We start from the raw sequence: 20,737 nt of genomic DNA on the forward strand, positions 1-20,737 counted from the left end.
TTAAATATGATTACTAACAGCAATCACACTCCTATCATGCCCAGGCATACCTAGATTCCAGCATGTACAGGCTGCCTGGGCATGATAGGAGTGTGATTGCTGTTAGTAATCATATATAGTTAATATAGCAATGACACTCCTATCATGTAGCCACAGTAGCAAAAGCTAGCAGAAATTACACTTGTATCATGCCCAGGTTCCAGGATGAGTGTGATTGATGTTGGCAGTTACTGTTAGCAATCACACTCCTGCCATGCCCAGACAACCAGTACATGCTGGACTCTGGGCATGATAGGAGTGTTGTGTTCATGAGCATAAACCTTTATTGGAAGCTCTAGATTGCTTCTGGGAGAGGATCACACTCCCATCAAGCCCAGGTTCCAGCATGTACTGGCTGCCGTACTAGCAACTAACATCAATCACACTGAGCATAATATGAGTGTGATTGATGTTAGTTGCTAGTACGGCAACCAGTACATGCGGGACCCTGGGCATGATAGGAGTGTCATCCTATCCCACAAGCCTATCCCCACAATTCATATACATGGTGTCATTCAATCACACTGACTACTATCATGCCCAGGCAGCCATCACATACTGGAATCACTCAGATTCCAGCATAAACAGACTGCCTGGGCGTTATAGGAGTCTAATTGCAGTTATAAATCATATATTTTTATACATATTGTATGCGTGTGTATAATCGATATACAAGATAAATGTACAGATTTTATTTCGTTTTTTCAGAATTCACACACTACTCTGTGCTTTGCATTACAATCCCTGTCATTCCAGCCGCTAGTGTGAGGTCTTATTTCTGCACAGTTTTCAGCCGTATTTCCATTGGGTTCATTTGGACGCCAATTACTATAATGGATTTTTTTCCCATCTAGGTACATAAATACGCCCTCCTCTTTCCTATCGTTTATCCCTAGAAACAAAAAAATGTTTAATTCCTTTGTAATCTCATGGATCACGGCATCCTCAGCGCTGTTGGTCGGCGTGGGTAAAGTTCCACCCTCTCTTTCACAAGCGGCTTGAGCCCCGGAATAATCTGCTGTTAAATCTATAGGGACATAAACTTTGTCCCCAGATACTTTTGCGCCTTTTAGAGAATACTGGACCGCTAAAATGAAAAGGAAAAAATGAATCAACATCAGACTTCTTCATCACCCATCTTCTATCGGGGCAAATTTGTTGATGAAACATGAATTAGGAAGCATTCAAAGTGGAATTTGTGGAGGATACACAAAGTGGATTTATAATCGAAAAACTTACATCGCCTTAGGAAACGGAAAGTTTTTTCTAAAAGAGCGACTTTTCCTTCTAAGGTGGATACTTTTTCTGCTGTCTTTACATCTGTGTAAAAAAACAGGTACATAAGTAATGAATGAAAAGAATTAAGAATAAGGGAAAATATATAAATTCCAATACCAGCCCCCCCCCCCCAAAAAAAAAGAGAGGAAAAGAGGACACCAGGATTGTTTTCCAGAATGGTGGAAATGTATTTCTGAAACATTGATTAACCATCAGTATTAATCACGGTCCCTATGAAAACCATGGCTTCTGATGAAGAAACGGTGAATGAATGTTAAAGCGGGTGAATGGAATCATTAGATATCATAAAATGAGAGCACAATATAAAGGAACTCGGATTGTGTGACGGCGGGAACCCACACTTTTCACCGAGGACCCCGAGACTTCGGACAAAGTATAAAAGGCATTGGGGCTACCCCGTCCTCTTTATACAGGGAGATGTTCTACAGAATCCTCCATGCCTCATGCATTCCTCCGACACAAAGCTATAAAACAGGCAAATGACCCAGATCAATGCCCCAAATGCAAACAGCTGGCCCGACCCGTCGTCTATGGCGCTGTCAACGCTCCCAAACGCTAGGCGGACGAGAACGGGACCGGTTTTATAAAATGCATCAATCTGATTGGTTCATTCGCGTTCAAGTAGGGATATCCAGAAATCACCCATGAGCTCCGAAATTGAATATGTAAGAGATGTACCTGTGTCTCCTTTATCTCCTTTTGACCCTTTCAGACCTAAAAAATAAAAGCGTGTGTGAAATTAGAAAACCAGATCTAGCAATAGAGTGGGTGGGGCTAGCCCCAGACCACCTTAAGTGGGTGGGGAGTAGGAGGGGGATTAGGTAGAGTGGGCGTGGCTAAACGACACTCCTCTGCTTGGAGAAACGGAAATGATCGAATACCCAAGGAAGCAGAGCTTCACGCCGAGACTCCGGGTCAAACACACAGAGTTTCCATTAATGGAAATACTTTAATGGTATTTAGAAAAAAAAGGAGATGATATGAAATATAATTTACCTTTAATTTAAGTCTTTGGGCAAGATTTTAAGGACAAATAGTCTGAATCAAGGGACAGTCCCATGAAACCGGGACGCCTAGTCATCCTAACCAAGAGCATAGTAGGCAACAACCAGGGTACGTCCGATGGCCGTCCCAGAAGAAGCCGCTACTGTGATAACCAAGTACAGGTCATATATTTTTATTATACTATATTCTAATTATTAACGTGAAACTGTCCTTAAAACTGTCCATACCAGTCTGCCCTTACCTGCAATCCCGTTACCTCCTTGCTCCCCTTTTGGTCCGGTTTTCCCAGGGGGTCCAGCGGCACCTCTCATGCCCGGACTTCCAGGCTGACCAGGAGATCCTACAGAAAAACTACATATAAACCATCCTTCCCTTGTATTTATTTAGTATATCTAATTAAGCTGTATAATTATGTAATTTATATTCCAAAACACACAAACACGTCTCACCTGGGTCTCCTTTGTGGCCATGAACTCCATCCCTTCCGTCTCTGCCGTTAAGACCTGGAAGCCCCTGTATCACGGAGCACGTGGCCGGCGTTTCTGGCAGAGCCTGGGAGAACGCTGAGAGTACGGCCACCACGACGATGACATTAATCTGTAAACGCCGAATCACGTCTCCCATCTTCATCCTGGAGATAAATGAAATCATTTCCCAATCTATCCACCGAGTCCTCGCTGGAGCCGACGGCCGTATCTACAAACAGTTTAATGTACTAACCTGGTTAAGAACGCAGCAAACGAGCAACGTCTCTTTTTATAGGAGAAAATGTCGATTTCCAGGAAGAAACGCGATGAACTTTATCCGATCGATAACGGTCAGTTTAATGACCTTTTGTGTTCTGTAGAATACATTGTGAAATTGACGTTCTGTGACTTTACCTTTTTCTGGGATTTTTTTACACAGAATTTGACTTCTAAATTCTTTCTAAATGGGTCGAGACAACAGAATCCTTAAGAGCTTTGATGGATCTCCAAGTCAAGGGTTCGATTCCTATTGGGTCATCCATGAAATGCGACCATGTAGGCCGTGGTGTGAAATAAAACACTATGAACAGAAACATGTAGCGGTTCTTGTTTTTTTTCCAGAATTGGGTAATTAAACACACAAAAATGAAAAATCAGCATGCGCTGAATCCTTGCTTTTGTTTTGTTTGTTTATCATGAATATTGTAGCAGCAGCCCGGGGGGGAATCTGAATCTTTATGCCTTTTTATGATTTTTCGGTTATGTGCTCATCTATTTTTGTATAGTCCAGTTCTCAATCAAAAAGGTAAAAAAACTGCAACAAAATATAGCCTTTAGTACTATAGCTCCATTTTATCGATCAGTAAAACGGAACCTTCTGTCACTCTCAGCATAGGATATACCGGAACCCGGGAGCCGAGTTTGGACTGTAGGCGAGTATGAGAAGGACGATAGCGGTAGCCGGTATATCCGGATCCAACCTCCAGGTGAAGGACAAGCCGGTCCAGCAGAACTGGACCGCAAAACCAGCGTTCAAATCGTAGACAGAAACTAAGTGCCAGACCAGGGCTTCAATAATTGGCCCACCACGAAAACGAGGTTGCACCGTCCCTTGGAGAATCATTCATATCATTGGCTCGCACGTGGCACGGTCATGTGACGGCGCCACGCGAGACAGGCCTGGATTCGGGCCAACTTGCACGTCTGAGGAGTCAGGAGCAGGCAACAGAGGTGAGTTCTTAACCCCTTTTTTGATGTTACGTTTCCGGGAGCAATATGGCAACATCCGTACTTATGACACGCATAGCGTCCAAAAACACAGATTTTATTTTTAGAATTCACAAACAACCCTCCACGCTATATGACAAGCCCTGTCGTTCCAGCCAGTAATATAATATGCCATTTCTGCACAGTTTTCAGCCGTATTTCCATTGGGTTCATTTTGACGCCAGTTACTATAAGTGATTTTTTTCCCATCTAGGGACATAAATACGCCCTCCTCTTTCCTATCGTTTATCCCTAGAAACAGATGAATTTGTAATTCCTTTGCAACCTCATGGATCGTGGCGTCCTCAGCGCCGTTGGTCGGCGTGGGTAAAGTTCCACCTTCTCTTTCACAAGCGGCTTGAGCCCCGGAATAATCTGCTGTTAAGTTTATAGGGACATAAACTTTGTCCCCAGATATTTTCACGCCTTTTAGAGAATACTGGAGCACTAAAACTAAAAGGAAAAAAAAAAAAAAAGATACAATCTTCCCTCTGGGCAAATTTTCTGATAAGGAATTAATTAGGAAAAAGTTTCAATTGTTTATTAAAATTACCAAATTTATCTGTGCTATGGAGATTTCATTTTAATGTCAACGTCCCAGAAGCTGCGTAAGATTACGCAATCGGTTTTGTGTCCTGACGTTCTCTCCCTTCTCCTCCTCTCCCACCCTTACAAAGGCTGCCTCAACCAATGAAGAATAATCAGCAACTTAACGGAGGAGAGATAACTTAACGAGCGGGAGCGATCAGGTCCAGAGAACGGGAAGTTAAGACGTCGGCTCCTGCACTTTATACATAAAGTTAGCTGAAAACTTCCTAGCGTTCCCCCCTCCCGTACTCCCCGAACTGGATTTATGAATCAGAGAACTTACATCGCTTTAGGAAACGGATGTTTTTTTCTAAAAGAGCTATCTTGTCTCCTAAAGTTGAAACCATCTCTGCTGTTCTTACATCTGCAAAAAAAACGGGTAAATTTGGCAAAAAAAGAAATTATATACAGATCCAAAAGAATATACAGGATAGTCAAACGTACCTGGGTGCATTTTCTAGACCGAAAACACAAACAAAGGACATTTTTTTGTTGTTTTTATTATTATTATTATTATGTCAAGAAATGAGTTTGATACCCTGATGTTCTGCTCATTCACCCTGACACACGGAGATTGAGGTAAGATACCCTCAGAATCTTCACCCTGGGATCCCGAGATCAGGATAAAAACTTTTAATCCTTACAGTTCCCATGCCAATGTCAGGTCTCCAGGGCACAGAAAAGCTCTATACAAATATTCAGAGTTACCTGCCATCCCGTTACTTCCTTGATCCCCTTTTGGTCCGGTTTTCCCAGGGGGTCCAGCGGCACCTCTCATGCCCGGACTTCCAGGCTGGCCAGGAGATCCTACAGAAAAACTACATATAAACCATCCTTCCCTTGTATTTATTTAGTATATCTAATTAAGCTGTATAATTATGTAATTTATATTCCAAAACACACAAACACGTCTCACCTGGGTCTCCTTTGTGGCCATGAAGTCCATCCCTCCCGTCTCTGCCGTTAAGACCTGGAAGCCCCTGTATCACGGAGCACGTGGCCGGTGTTTCTGGCAGAGCCTGGCAGAACGCCGAGAGTACGGCCACCACGACGATGACATTAATCTGTAAACGCCGAATCACGTCTCCCATCTTCATCCCGGAGATAAATAAAATCATTTCCCAATCTATCCACCGAGTCCTCGCTGGAGCCGACGGCCGTATCTACAAACAGTTTAATGTACTAACCTCGTTAAGAACGCAGCAAAGTAAACGAGCAACGTCTCTTTTTATAGGAGAAAATGTCGATTTCCAGGAAGAAACGCGATGAACTTTATCCGATCGATAACGGTCAGTTTAATGACCTTTTGTATTCTGTAGAACACATTGTGAAATTGACGTTCTGTGACTTTACCTTTTTCTGGGATTTTTTTACACAGAATTTGACTTCTTAATTCTTTCTAAATGGGTCGAGACAACAGAATCCTTAAGAGCTTTGCTGCATCTCCAAGTCAAGGGTTCGATTCCTATTGGGTCATCCATGAAATGCGACCATGTAGGCCGTGGTGTGAAATAGAACACTATGGACAGAAACATGTAGCGGTTCTTGTTTTTTTCCAGAATTGGGTAATTAAACACACAGGCCACCCACTAGGTGTTCTCAGTTCCAAAACAAACAGTCTATGTTCAACAACTGCTGCAAACATGACGGGTCCAAGGTCACCAATTATTTAAGTTTTGTGCTACCCGGACCCTTTACTATTCTATAAAACCGCCACCAGCAAACCAAAGGGTTCCATCGTTTAAGTTACAGAACAGGTGCTATGGCTATATGTTTCCATCAAAGAAGAAGGAGAAGAAGTTGACTGCTAGCGTTTGTGCATCTAGAGACCATACCCAGATGGAAAGAGAGTCTCGTCGTACTGAGAAGACATCAGGTTCATGGGAAAAGGAGAAATATTTATACAGAATCTACAGAGATCGGTTATAAAGCTAATAATGCCCAACCACAAAAAAAAAGTAACTGTTTACAGATGTTTCAATGATCTGTGATTCACCGATTACCCTCTCTATCCAATAAACATCTGGTGTCCCCTCAGTGCCACCGTCACACCATCCAGCTCATCAGACTATCACACCGGGGCAAAGTGGGTCATCAAACATCAGCCAAGGTCAGAACGTAGATGGATGCACGCAGCTATCAGACATGGCCGGTAAATCGTCCGGTTCACAACCCCACAGGAAAACAAACTCAAAACAAAATATATCATTTAGTACCATCGCGCCATCTTCTTCCGTATTCTCTTCCAAAGCCCATCGTACAGCTTCTACGCCGCCATTATGTCGATGTTGGTCATCGAGGTTAGAAAGTTAACCTTTTTACGCTACGTCTCTGGGAGGAATATGACAGCATCCGTACTCACCACCAGTGTAGGGTAAAAAATACAGATTTTATTTCTAGAATTCACAAACAACTCTGCGCTTTATATCACAAGCCCTGTCAATCCATCCAGTAACATGGGGTGGTATTTCTACACAGTTTTCAGCCTTTTTTCCATTGGGTTCATTTTGACGCCAGTTACTATAGTTGATTTTTTTCCCATCTAGGTACATAAATACGCCCTCCTCTTTCCTATCGTTTATCCCTAGAAACACATAAATTTTTAATTCCTTTGCAACCTCATGGATCGCGGCGTCCTCAGCGCTGTTGGTCGGCGTGGGTAAAGTTCCACCTTCTCTTTCACAAGCGGCTTGAGCCCCGGAATAATCTGCTGTTAAATCTATAGGGACATAAACTTTGTCCCCAGATACTTTCGCGCCTTTTAGAGAATACTGGAGCACTAGAACTAAAAGGAAACAAAAAAAAGAGATACAATCTTCCCTCTGGGCAAATTTTCCGATAAGGAATTAATTAGGAAAAAGTTTAAATTGTTTATTAAAATTACCAAATTTATCTGTGCTATGGAGATTTCATTTTAATGTCAACGTCCCAGAAGCTGTGTAAGATTATGCAATCGGTTTTGTGTCCTGACGTTCTCTCCCTTCTCCTCCTGTCCCGCCCTTACAAAGGCTGCCTCAACCAATGAAGAATAATCAGCAACTTAACGGAGGAGAGATAACTTAATGAGCGGGAGCGATCAGGTCCAGAGAATGGGAAGATAAGACGTCGGCTCCTGCACTTTATACATAAAGTTAGCTGAAAACTTCCTAGATCCCCCCCCCCATTCCCCGAACTTCATTTATGAATCAGAGAACTTACATCGCTTCAGGAAACCAATATGTTTTTCTAAAATTGCAATTTTTTCCTCTAAGGATGAAACTTTTTCTGCTGTTCTTGCATCTGCAATAAACAGATGAAATTGAAAAAAGCAAAAAAGAAGAAAAAAATATAATATATAGATCAGAAAGAATCTATAGAATAGTCAACATTCTTTTCTTATTATTATACAGTCAAGAGATGTTTTATACCATGATGTTCACCCTGTGACCCTGAGATTGTGATTGAGACCATGAGAATCTCCCCATTCACCATGAAACTTGCATTCAAGCAAGAAAATCCAAACAAATCCTTGTCTTTTTTGTCATCACAAACATTGCCAAACTTTTCATAGACCTGAAATTATCAATGGGTTGGAAAATTGAACTTATTGATGAATAAGACGTACCTGTGTCTCCTTTATCTCCCTTAGACCCCTTCAAACCTATAAAATAAAAGTATATATACGAATACAAAAACAAATAGACAAAACAAAAGAATTTCCGTATCCTAGGTAGTCTTCAGTGACCTCTGTTTCCTCAGCCAGAGCCTGAGTTATAATTAGTATCACATTTTTTAGTAGCAGTATTCAATAAAATAAAATGACTGGTGGGGATTTTATAATGCGAAAGCCTATGAGGAACACCCATACCTGAGAAGGTCCCAGGCTAGGCTACCTGGAGCTCTCTCTCTCATCTGAGGAGAATGGCTTTGTGAATGGTAAGGGCTAGTCATGTGTTGATGTATGGCTAGCTATGTCTGAGATGAGGCTAGTCCCAGATGGCCTTAGGTTGGTGGAGACGTTGCTGGAATGGGCACGGCTAGATGTTGCTCCACCGGAGAACTCAAACTGAGCTGGGAAAAGGGAATTTGGCCAGGAGATGGCTTCTTTGTGTAGATCCATCTCAGAATATGTACATTATGAAGCTCTATACAAATATTCAGAGGGATACAGTTACCTGCCACCCCGTTACTTCCTTGATCCCCTTTTGGTCCGGTTTTCCCAGGGGGTCCAGCGGCACCTCTCATGCCCGGACTTCCAGGCTGGCCAGGAGATCCTACAGAAAAACTACATATAAACCATCCTTCCCTTGTATTTATTTAGTATATCTAATTAAGCTGTATACTTATGTAATTTATATTCCAAAACACACAAACACTTCTCACCTGGGTCTCCTTTGTGGCCATGAACTCCATCCCTCCCATCTCTGCCGTTAAGACCCGGAAGCCCCTGTATCACGGAGCACGTGGCCGGCGTTTCTGGCAGAGCCTGGGAGAACGCCGAGAGTACGGCCACCACGACGATGACATTAATCTGTAAACGGCGAATCACGTCTCCCATCTTCATCCCGGAGATAAATAAAATCATTTCCCAATCTATCCACTGAGTCCTCGCTGGAGCCGACGGCCGTATCTACAAACAGTTTAATGTACTAACCTGGTTAAGAACGCAGCAAACGAGCAACGTCTCTTTTTATAGGAGAAAATGTCGATTTCCAGGAAGAAACGCGATGAACTTTATCCGATCGATAACGGTCAGTTTAATGACCTTTTGTGTTTTGTAGAATACATTGTGAAATTGACGTTCTGTGACTTTACCTTTTTCTGGGATTTTTTTACACAGAATTTGACTTCTAAATTCTTTCTAAGTGGGTCGAGACAACAGAATCCTTAAGAGCTTTGCTGCATCTCCAAGTCAAGGATTCGATTCCTATTGGGTCATCCATGAAATGCGACCATGTAGGCCGTGGTGTGAAATAGAACACTATGGACAGAAACATGTAGCGGTTCTTGTTTTTTTCCAGAATTGGGTAATTAAACACACAGGCCACCCACTAGGTGTTCTCAGTTCCAAAACAAACAGTCTATGTTCAACAACTGCTGCAAACATGACGGGTCCAAGGTCCCCAATTATTTAAGGTCCCTTCACTATTCTATAAAACCTTCATCACCAAGGCAAAGGGTTCCATTGTTTAGGTTACAGAACAGGTGCTACGGCTATATGTTTCCATCAAAGGAGAAGGAGAAGAAGTTAAATGCCAGTATTTGTGCATCTACAGACCATACCCAGATGGAAAGAGCGCCCTGTTCATGGAAAAAAGTGAAATATTCATACCGAATATACAGAGATTGGTTATAAAGCTTATAATCTCCAATAACATAAAAGTAGTTGTTTCAAACATTTTACACATACAAGTCCCCCAAAGGAAAAGATCAATGACAGGAGGGATCACATAATAAGTAGCTTTCCGACACAACAGTCGATAGACCTCAGATCACAGAGGAGATGTTTCAATGTTCTGGGTGTGAGAAATGTTTTGCTAGTAACTTAAATTTAGTTAAACATCGTAAGGTTTACAAAGAAAAGGATCTGACGTGTTCTGAATCCGGGAAAAACTTGGCCCCCAAATCAAGTCTCGTCAGACATTGTAGGATTCACACAGAAAAGGATCTGTTTAGTGCTCTGAATGTTTTAACAGAACGTCAAGTTTTCTTACACATCAGAGGAACCACGCGAGAGAGAAACCATTTGCTTGTTCTGTTTGTATGAAATGTTTTACTAACCAAGGAGACCTTGATAGACACGAGCTGATTCACACAGGAGAGAAACCATTTGCTTGTTTTGCTAACCAAGGAGGCCTTGATAGACACGAGCTGATTCACACAGGAGAGAAACCATTTGCTTGTTTTACTAACCAAGGAGACCTTGATAGACACGAGCTGATTCACACAGGAGAGAAACCATTTGCTTGTTTTACTAACCAAGGAGACCTTGATAGACACGAGCTGATTCACACAGGAGAGAAACCATTTGCTTGTTTTACTAACCAAGGAGACCTTGATAGACACGAGCTGATTCACACAGGAGAGAAACCATTTGCTTGTTTTACTAACCAAGGATACCTTGATAGACACGAGCTGATTCACACAGGAGAGAAACCATTTGCTTGTTTTACTAACCAAGGAGACCTTGATAGACACGAGCTGATTCACACAGGAGAGAAACCATTTGCTTGTTTTACTAACCAAGGAGACCTTGATAGACACGAGCTGATTCACACAGGAGAGAAACCATTTGCTTGTTTTACTAACCAAGGAGACCTTGATAGACACGAGCTGATTCACACAGGAGAGAAACCATTTGCTTGTTTTGCTAACCAAGGAGACCTTGATAGACACGAGCTGATTCACACAGGAGAGAAACCATTTGCTTGTTTTACTAACCAAGGAGACCTTGATAGACACGAGCTGATTCACACAGGAGAGAAACCATTTGCTTGTTTTGCTAACCAAGGAGACCTTGATAGACACGAGCTGATTCACACAGGAGAGAAACCATTCTCGTGTTCCGAGTGTGGGAAATCTATCACCAAACGCTCTCATCTTGCGATTCATCAGAGAAATCATTTTTATGCGCCTACTGTGGGAAATTTATTTTGAATCATAAAAAATGTATTCTTGCTCAATATTCCAAAGTGCTTTCCAGATCAATCGGACCAAACATTAACGTGTTTACATTGTCGTGTTCTGTTCACCCGATGAGGTGTCCACTTCTCTCCAATGGGATCCTTTGAACCAAGAGGTCTTCTTTCTTCCTTTCTGGTTTCCACCTTTTAAATTTCATGGAGACTTCAGGATACTTTGGAATAACGTTTTACAAACCACTGGTAGTACCCAGAGAAGGAGCTCAGCTGATCAGTTGTTATGGTTTGGAGCCGGCTTACAACCACTTCTATCGTGGCTGGGTTTATGAAACGTGGCTACAGAGCTCTAAGCAAATGTACAGTTATCCAAAGATAGCTTCAGCCCTTAGATGATGTAGTACTTGTACCAGTGGTTTTTCATGCTCTTCTGGGGACTTTCCAAAAATAATCAGATCATCCAGGTACACCAAACACCTGCAGGGTTCCTTTCCTCCAGCACCTTCTCCATTAATCTCTGGTAGACTTGGGGAGCTCCTGTCACGACATATCTCATGCTTAAATCCATAAAATCCCAATTCATCTCAGCAGTGCCTCCATCTGAAGCCCTTTTTCTTTTAGTTGGAAACTAGGGTCATGATCAGCATGATAGGGCTCCTGAGCCTTCGTAACGAGTGAGGGAGATTGAACCAATTGAACCTGTTTTACTATATGAAAAAGGAATAGGTGACTTTCAGACCTGATTAGCGCAATCCTGATTTTTGACTACAGATTTGTGGGTATTACCTGGCCTGGCTGACATTCCTGTTTCTTGACTCTTGATCCTTGCCTGTTCCCGAACAAGAGTCCTCTCCATTTCAGACCTCAGCGGGTGCGACTACGTTTTCAAGCTCCTGCCCTCGGCTAGTTCTACGTTTATATTTTTGGATTCTGTTTTGGCTTCACTGGCTTAATGTGTTAACTGGTATTTCCGCTTTCGTCCCGATTCTTGGTACCTTGACAGCCTCGCTTCTCGTCACCAGGTAGCCTTTTACATCCTTTTGTAATGGTCAAGGATAAGAAAGATCTCCTGTCTGGAAGGGGGGTCTCCCCTTTTCTATTTCATGTTTAAGTGCTTACAATAAGGGTATCAGTAGTTTTCTCCATACATATGGTGGGCAAGACCCTGCCGCTCCTCTACAACACTGAAATGATGAACTCTGGAACATGGCCACCAGATGAACTGGAGTTACAGCACAATTTTTTATTCACACAAGATGAGAATTTTTGGAATGATTTAAAATGTATTATATTTGATCTTAATAAATGTAAGTGCAATCATCGCTTGAGAAGGGCTCATCAGTTCATTAAATCGGTTGTCTACAGTAGACTGCCAGAACCGAGGCTTATAGATTGCCTGCATTGTGATTTAACCATTAGATTTTTAGCTGTCTGACCTACTTTCTGTACTTTTTATAACAGACTGACAGCTTTAGGACTCCATACTAGGTCCTAGTATTTTTTTTACTGAGGCCACAGTACTCTATGGGGTCGAAAATGACCAATTCCTGTGGGTTCAGAGTAAAACACAAAAGATGTGGGGAGTTACTTAACACAAGCATCCATGTTAGTCATGGGTATGACCTCTACCAGCCTCCCTCACAGCCCAAAGTCTGTTGTGATGGGACCTTAAGTTACTGGTTGCTATCTCTATCTTGATGCATGAAAAGCCACATACAAATCGGGTAAAGCTCCAGGTCATTCAGATTTTGGCGGGAAAAAAAATGCCTATTTGCTTTGGCTCAACAAATCGTTTAATCGGGTCTGAAACAAATCACCTTGTCGTGCAGAAAATACATTCTATTTATGGTCTCTTAAAAATGGAAAAAAAAACTTATCCCTCTAAAATATTGTCCACTTTTTCTTTAACGACCCACATAACAGGACCCTGTTGTGTTATACCGTTGTAACCGTAGCCCCATTGGGTAAATGTGCCCAGTGTCCCTACATTCTCTCCCCCTGTATGTCCCAGTGTACCCCAAGTAACTATGCCCTGGTTGAGAGGTTCAAAAGTAGACACCATTTTGGCCGGTCACTGGTTCTATATCCCTGTCCAATAAGAATTGCCCCCTGTTATCTTGGTCCGCTCTGATTCCAATTGGTTGCTTTCCTTGTGTACTGATTGGCTACCCCTAGTTAAGGTGTATTACCGAATGTGCCTTATTGGTCACTCTCTCCTAATGCTACATTTCAGTTGATCGGTGATAACAGCAGAAAATGTGATTTGTTTACCTCAGATTTTTCCCACTGCCATTTTGCCCTAAGGTGAACGCCAGCCAAGAATGAGGTGCTTTCACTGACATCTTCTCCCCGAACTGGAGGGTTAAGGAAGATGACATCATAGCAAGCGCCGCCATTTTGCTCTAAGGTTAAGTTCTGCCAAAATGCTGGCACCCCTGTCTCCAAGCAGCATCATCGAAAGTGCCGCCATTTTGGCAGAAGTTCACCATAGGTCAAAATGGCGCACATTAGTGTTTTTACAGTTGCTCAATATAGCCAATATTTTTTCAGAATTCACACACAACTCTGCGAATTATAGCACAACCCTTATCATTCCAGCCATTATGAGTAGGTCCTATTTCTACACAGTTTTCATCCTTTTTTCCATTGGGTTCATTTTGACGCCAATTACTATAGTTGATTTTTTTCCCATCTAGGTACCTAAATACGCCCTCCTCTTGCCTATCATTTATCCCTAGAAAAAAAGAAACGTTTAATTCCCTTGCAACCTCATGGATCGCGGCGTCTTCAGCGCTGTTGGTCGGCGTGGGTAAAGTTCCACCTTCCCTTGCACAAGCGAGTTGAGCCCCGAAATATTCTGCTGTTAAATCAATAGGGACATAAACTTTGTCCCCAGATATTTTCACGCCTTTTAAAAAATACCGGACCGCTAAAATTAAAAGAAGAAAAAAAAAAGAGATTTAGAGATTTTTTCCCCATTTGTAACGTAGCAACTTTTGATACAATCTTCTCTCTGGGCAAATTTGCTGATGGGGAATGAATTAGGAAAAAGTTTGAAGGGGAATTTTAACAGAACTAAAATTATTTATTAAAATTGTGTTTTGGAGAGTTTTCATTTTACTGCGTAAGATTACGCAATCGGTTTTGTGTCCTGACGTTCTCTCCCTTCTCCTCCTCTCCCACCCTTACAAAGGCTGCCTCAACCAATGAAGAATAATCAGCAACTTAACAGAAGAGAGATAACTTAATGAGCGGGAGCGATCAGGTCCAGAGAATGGGAAGTTAAGACGTCGCCTCCTGCACTTTATACATAAAGTGAGCTGAAAACTTCATAGAGCCCCCCCCCCCAGTCCCCGAACTTACATCGCTTTATTAAATTGATGTTTTTTTCTAAAAGAGCTATCTTGTCTTCTAAAGTTGAAATCATCTCTGCTGTTCTTGCATCTGCAATAAACGGGTAAATTTGGCATCAAAAGAAGAAATAATTACTTGAGAGCTAATCCATGTCAGTGGGAAATCTCAAGGTCTCCATGGCACTGAAAAAGACAGTTTTACAAGATAGACAAATCTGATTAAATAAATTTGTGTGTTTCCCATCACAAACAAGGCCAAACCTTTCCATAGACTTGAAAATATCAACGGGTTTCGATAATTTAACTTATTGGTAAATAACAACGTACCTGTGTCTCCTTTATCTCCTTTTGACCCATTCAAACCTATAAAATAAAAGTATATATTCGATTACAAAAAAATAAAAACAAGTAGACAAACAAAACCGGCTTCTCATATTCTAGGTAGTCTTCAGCGAGCTTTTTCTATTCATCCAGAGTCTGGGTTATAAATAAAAAGTAGATAATTATTATCCCATTTAATATCACTGATTATTTTTAGTAGCAGTATTCAATAAAATAAACCGACTGGTGTGGATTTTTATAATGCGAAAGCCTATGAAAAAGACCTGTACTTGAGAAGGTCCCAGGCTAGGCTACCTGGAGCTCTCTCTCTCATCTGAGGAGAATGGCTTTGTGAATGGTAAGTGTTGGTTGAATTAATGGTCGAATTCTCCTCAGAAAAAGTTATCTCCTTTAATAGATTATGCGCATAATCGAGACAAGGCACACAACACACAAAAGTCGAAGCGTTGTCTAATTACGTATTTGGATTACATGGTTTATATAACTTCTTATACTTCTTATCTGCTTCTAATTGCATGCATCATTCTGATTGGTTACTTTTTAAGCAGGTTACGCCTCTTAGTAGATATGTTGGCGCAACTCGTGATATATCATAGACTAGACATTTTCTACTGTCTTTGTCAGCAATAATATTTATGATAACATAAGCATTTTTCTAACAGTAAGGGCTAGTCATGTGTTGATGTATGGCTAGCTATGTCTGAGATGAGGCTAGTCCCAGATAGCCTTAGGTTGGTGGAGACGTTGGTGGAATGGGCACGGCTAGATGTTGTTCCACTGCCTGGAGAACTCAAACTGAGCTGGGGAAAAGGGAATTTGGCCAGAAGATGGCTTCTTTGTGTAGACCCATCTCAGAATATGTACATTATGAAGCTCTATACAAATATTCAGAGGGATACAGTTACCTGCAATCCCGTTACCTCCTTGATCCCCTTTTGGTCCGGTTTTCCCAGGGGGTCCAGCGGCACCTCTCATGCCCGGACTTCCAGGCTGACCAGGAGATCCTACAGAAAAACTACATATAAACCATCCTTCCCTTGTATTTATTTAGTATATCTAATTAAGCTGTATAATTATGTAATTTCTATTCCAAAACACACAAACACAATGACTTAGTATGACTACACAAAAACACACAAACACTTCTCACCTGGGTCTCCTTTGTGGCCATGAACTCCATCCCTCCCGTCTCTGCCGTTGAGACCTGGAAGCCCCTGTATCACGGAGCACGTGGCCGGCGTTTCTGGCAGAGCCTGGGAGAACGCCGAGAGTACGGCCACCACGACGATGACATTAATCTGTAAACGCCGAATCACATCTCCCATCTTCATCCCGGAGATAAATAAAATCATTTCCCAATCTATCCACCGAGTCCTCGCTGGAGCCGACGGCCGTCTCTACAAACAGTTTAATGTACTAACCTCGCTAAGAACGCAGCAAACGAGCAACGTCTCTTTTTATAGGAGAAAATGTCGATTTCCAGGAAAAAGCACGATGAACTTTAATCCGATCGATAACGGTCAGTTTAATGACCTTTTGCATTCTATAGAATACATTGTGAAATACAAGTCTGTGTAAAAAAAAATTAAAAAAAAGTCACAGAACGTCAAAGTTCTTTCTAAATGGGTCAGGACAAAAGAATCCTTAAGAGCTTTGCTGCATCTCCAAGTCAAGGGTAGGATTTCTATTGGGTCATCCAATAAATTCTGCTATATAGGCCGTGGTGTGAAATAGAACACTATGAACAGAAACACGTAACAGTTTTTGTTTTTCCAGAATTAGGTAGTTAAACACACAAGCCACCCACTTGGTGTTTTCAGTTCTAAAACAAACAGTCTATGTTCAACAACTGCTGCAAACATGACGGGTCCAAGGCCACCAATTATTTAAGTTTTGTGCTACCCGGACCCTTCACTGTTCTATAAAACCGCCACCAGCAAAGGAAAAGCTCAATGACAGAAAGGAACCCATTAATAAGTAGCGGTCGAAAGACCTCAGAGGAGATGTATCAATGTTCTGAATGTGAGAAATGTTTTGCTAGTAAATCAAATTTAGTTAAACATCATAAGGTTTACAAAGAAAAGGATCTGCCGTGTTCTGAATGCGGGAAAAGCTTGACCCCCAAATCAAGTCTCGTCAGACATTGTAGGATTCACACGGAAAAGGATCTGTTCACATGCTCTGAATGTTTTAACAGAACGTTGAGTTTTCTTACACATCAGAGGAACCACGCGAGAGAGAAACCATTTGCTTGTTCTGTTTGTATGAAATGTTTTACAAACCAAGGAGACCTTGATAGACACGAGCTGATTCACACAGGAGAGAAACCATTTGCTTGTTTTACTAACCAAGGAGACCTTGATAGACACGAGCTGATTCACACAGGAGAGAAACCATTTGCTTGTTTTACTAACCAAGGAGACCTTGATAGACACGAGCTGATTCACACAGGAGAGAAACCATTTGCTTGTTTTGCCAACCAAGGACACCTTGATAGACACGAGCTGATTCACACAGGAGAGAAACCATTCTCGTGTTCCGAGTGTGGGAAATCTTTCACCCAACGCTCTCATCTTGTGATTCATCAGAGGATTCACACAGGGTAGAAACCATTTTCATGCGCCAACCGTGAGCAATCTTTCACTAGTCAATTAAATGTTCTTTTGCATCACAGAGACAGTTCTCTTGTTCCATATGGCTTAAGTTCTTTTCTAATCAAATCGGATAAAACATCAAAAGATGCCACTGATGAAAGCATTGGCGTCTCATCACCTACAGGTCAAAGCCATCTGAAGAAAAAGTAAACCAGGAGAAGAAAGAGTCTTCTCCAACCACGTTGAAAAGGACCATACCAAGTGTTACTTACAATACAGTTAAAACTGAGCTCACATTTTTAAGCTTGCTCCCCCTCCCCCAATATTTAAAGGTACTAATAATTTCATAGTAATTTCCATTATCAAAGACTTATTACTTAAGTAGTTATATGTTTTTATTAATAAACACTTTAACAAAGAGAAGACGATGAATTGCTACATTCTCACTTCACGAAATTCATACAACAGGGAATTTTCTTTTTAAAAAATGGATGCCATATTTTGCCAACACCAAAGCGTGATCTGGGCTTCAATCTCCCTCTTCTCAAGAATAAGAACCGTGCCTCTCTTCTCTGCCATGAAATCGGCTGGTTGACAAATAACACACATTTAGGGAGTCAGTTTATACCCACACGCTTATTACACACGCCTTACACGAAACACGCAGAGGAGGTGAAACATGACACTCTCCCCATGTCCCCAATCAAGGCATGGGAAGCCACACGACTCTACGAAATGTAACTGGCAATACTCTATATTCCTGCCACTTCCCGGGAGGGCGACGCTTCTCGTCTCCCTCACCTCCTGGCGTGTCTTGGGATTCTCTATGGTGGGACATTTCCTGGATAAATCTCAACAACGCCCACCGGCCATTCAACAAACGGGAGATCAGCTCCGGAATAAAGCAGCCCGCGTGGTTGGCGTTCCAGCCGGAAAGTGGCGTACGTCAGACGCTTTGATGGGTTAGATTGGGATAACGCCAGCTTCATCTCGACAGACCAGGAGACACCACGTTGCACCAAACTATTGTACAAGTTCTTAAGATCTCCACCAAACTGTAAAAAGACTACTGAGTGGCCAACAATAGTCCTTTTATTACCCCACTGACAATATTATAGATGCCACCAGAGAGGCACTTGTCCTAAGTGCCGTACCTCGGAAGCAGATCTACTCCCTGGTTTCGGCAATGCCAACCCTTCAAGTCCTTCTGAACCAATGTAGCACAAATTGTCCCCAAACGTAAGATTTGCCCCATCCAATTAATGGTGGCGGCTTTATTTGGGGCGGCGATTAATTCCGCAGTGAGAAAGGGTGCCACAAAATAGAACACGTGATTACGGCGGTCGCATGAAAACCGTATTGCAGCAGCGAATGAAAACAGACCTGCCGGCAGTTGGGCTTTTTAGGTGGACCGTATTTGTTGGCACATCGGCTGACGATTTGAAGGAAAACAAAATCTAAATTACCGGTACTTGCTGGGGACCAAACTGCCCGTGTTTATATAATTTGACACACACATTCCTGGGTTCTCATTAGATTTGCGGTGGCTAGAAAGGTAAGAAGGACTGTGTGGCTGGCATCTGCCCCGTCGACCAACAGCTGCCGTGCGTGTATTGCAAACCAACCACATTTGCCTCCATGTAAGGGCTTTTTATGGTTCAATATATATATATATACATTATATTATATATATATACATAGGAAATGCAACTGCCATTCACTTCCTTAAGTGTAAATACTGTGTCTTTAAGGGGTTAAATATACACAGGCAACTGGAGATGTGGTTGCATGTTCAAAGCCCTTGGTGACCAGTGACGTAATAGTACGTCCTACTGCTTTTGTGTGAAAAACAAAAAGAAAGAATTGCTACCACAAACTCTGGCAAAGGCTGGTGGTCGAATTTGTGCATGGAAAAGGTTAAAATACCAGCATCTGAAATACTCTGAAATACTCTCTCCGCGCACATATATAATAAATATACACACATATCATACACACGCACTCAGATACACATATAATACATTTACACCCACATTTATAATATACACACACATATAATACACGCACGCACTCATATACACACATATAATACATTTTCGTGCACGTATATAAATATACACACATATAATACATTTACACGCACGTACATAATAAATATACACATATAGCACATTTACACGCACGTATATAATAAACACGCACATATAATGCATACACTCATTCACATACACAATTTCGTAGCGCTGTACAAAGGGTAGAGAGAACATAACATGTAGTATATAACCTAACAATTTAACTAACAGAAACAACATATATACAGTACATATACACACATGCACATATATACAATACATATACCCAATACATATACACACACATACATATATATATATACAATACATATATACAATATATATACAATACATATATACAATATATACACAATACATATACAAACACACACATATATATATATATATATATACACAATATATATATATATATATATATATATATACAATATATATATATATATATATACACATGCACATATATATACAATATGTATACGTTATATATATATATATGTTACTGTTAATGTATAACCTACCCCATGTATGAATATGCCCGGTTCACAGCCCACACAGGCAATACCCCCTCATAACAACCCCTGTATAATTGCCCTCAAACCCCCGGAAACCGCTACCCCGCCACCACTGCTTACAAGGGAGGGAGGGGCTGAGATTTTGGCGCGAAAGAAATGTCACCGCCCGTGCTTATTATGGAAGCGGGTGGGCAGGGATAATGGCAGAGGAGGAGGCGGGGTTAAATTGATTCTTGTCTTTTCTCGCTGTAACCGCACCCCCATCCCGCCTCTCCCCTCCCCCTGGGTGTGTCTTTTCTTCTTGTGATTAATAATATCCGACAGCTTCAAAGAAATTCCGCGCCGGTGGGCGGGGCACTCACTGACGGTGGGCGGGGCACTCACTGACAGTGGGCCGAGCTTAGGAGGATGCAGTCACTAATAGTAAGTGGAGTTTAGGACGAAGCACTCATTGACAGCTGGTGCAGTTTAGGAGTTTGCACTCACTAACAGTGGGCCTTGGTTTAGGAGCGTGCACTCACTGATAGTGGCGGGGTTTCGGAGGGTACACTCACTGACAGTG

At 41.8% G+C, this 20,737-nt stretch overlaps 3 protein-coding genes across 4 annotated transcripts in view; all 3 read right to left on the reverse strand.

The window, feature by feature from the left end:
• Positions 1-712: 712 nt before the first annotated feature.
• Positions 713-2,988, reverse strand: LOC128468819 (pulmonary surfactant-associated protein D-like). The gene is made up of 5 exons (XM_053450640.1): positions 2,793-2,988; positions 2,585-2,683; positions 2,017-2,052; positions 1,279-1,359; positions 713-1,126 (listed from the first exon to the last, which is right to left on the reverse strand). The coding sequence occupies exons 1-5, from the start codon at positions 2,971-2,973 to the stop codon at positions 744-746; spliced, it is 780 nt and encodes a 259-aa protein (XP_053306615.1). The 5' UTR covers positions 2,974-2,988; the 3' UTR covers positions 713-743.
• A 1,136-nt stretch (positions 2,989-4,124) lies between these two features.
• Positions 4,125-9,291, reverse strand: LOC128468821 (pulmonary surfactant-associated protein D-like). 2 transcript variants are annotated; one of them, XM_053450641.1, is made up of 5 exons: positions 9,027-9,291; positions 8,819-8,917; positions 8,269-8,304; positions 4,948-5,028; positions 4,125-4,523 (listed from the first exon to the last, which is right to left on the reverse strand). In XM_053450641.1, the coding sequence occupies exons 1-5, from the start codon at positions 9,226-9,228 to the stop codon at positions 4,141-4,143; spliced, it is 801 nt and encodes a 266-aa protein (XP_053306616.1). In that variant the 5' UTR covers positions 9,229-9,291; the 3' UTR covers positions 4,125-4,140. The 2 variants fall into 2 exon arrangements, with proteins under 2 accessions (XP_053306616.1, XP_053306617.1); XM_053450642.1 differs by lacking the exon at positions 4,948-5,028 and adding an exon at positions 7,863-7,943.
• LOC128468811 (uncharacterized) overlaps positions 7,037-20,737 on the reverse strand; it is a 41,482-nt gene continuing 27,781 nt past the window's right edge. The window contains exons 5-7 of the mRNA XM_053450631.1: positions 14,962-14,997; positions 14,645-14,725; positions 7,037-7,443 (exon numbers count right to left, since the gene is read on the reverse strand). Coding sequence (XP_053306606.1) covers positions 7,061-7,443; positions 14,645-14,725; positions 14,962-14,997 — 500 coding nt within the window. The 3' untranslated portion in view covers positions 7,037-7,060. The remainder of the gene's footprint in view (positions 7,444-14,644; positions 14,726-14,961; positions 14,998-20,737) is intronic.

Source organism: Spea bombifrons, chromosome 11, assembly GCF_027358695.1.
Source record: "Spea bombifrons isolate aSpeBom1 chromosome 11, aSpeBom1.2.pri, whole genome shotgun sequence".
In the NCBI taxonomy this organism is placed as follows: domain Eukaryota; kingdom Metazoa; phylum Chordata; class Amphibia; order Anura; family Pelobatidae; genus Spea; species Spea bombifrons.

Coding starts and splice junctions, on each gene's coding strand:
- LOC128468821 (XM_053450641.1), bottom strand. CDS start 9,228: ATGATTTTATTTATCTCCGGGATGAAGATGGGAGACGTGATTCGCCGT. Junction 8,305..8,818: donor AGGAAGTAACGGGGTGGCAG/GTAACTGTATCC, acceptor TTTATTTTATAG/GTTTGAAGGGGTCTAAGGGA. Junction 4,524..4,947: donor CATCCGTTTCCTAAAGCGAT/GTAAGTTCTCTG, acceptor TTTTAGTTTTAG/TGCTCCAGTATTCTCTAAAA.
- LOC128468819 (XM_053450640.1), bottom strand. CDS start 2,973: ATGAAGATGGGAGACGTGATTCGGCGTTTACAGATTAATGTCATCGTC. Junction 1,360..2,016: donor AGGAGATAAAGGAGACACAG/GTACATCTCTTA, acceptor TTTTTTACACAG/ATGTAAAGACAGCAGAAAAA. Junction 1,127..1,278: donor TTTCCGTTTCCTAAGGCGAT/GTAAGTTTTTCG, acceptor TTTTCATTTTAG/CGGTCCAGTATTCTCTAAAA.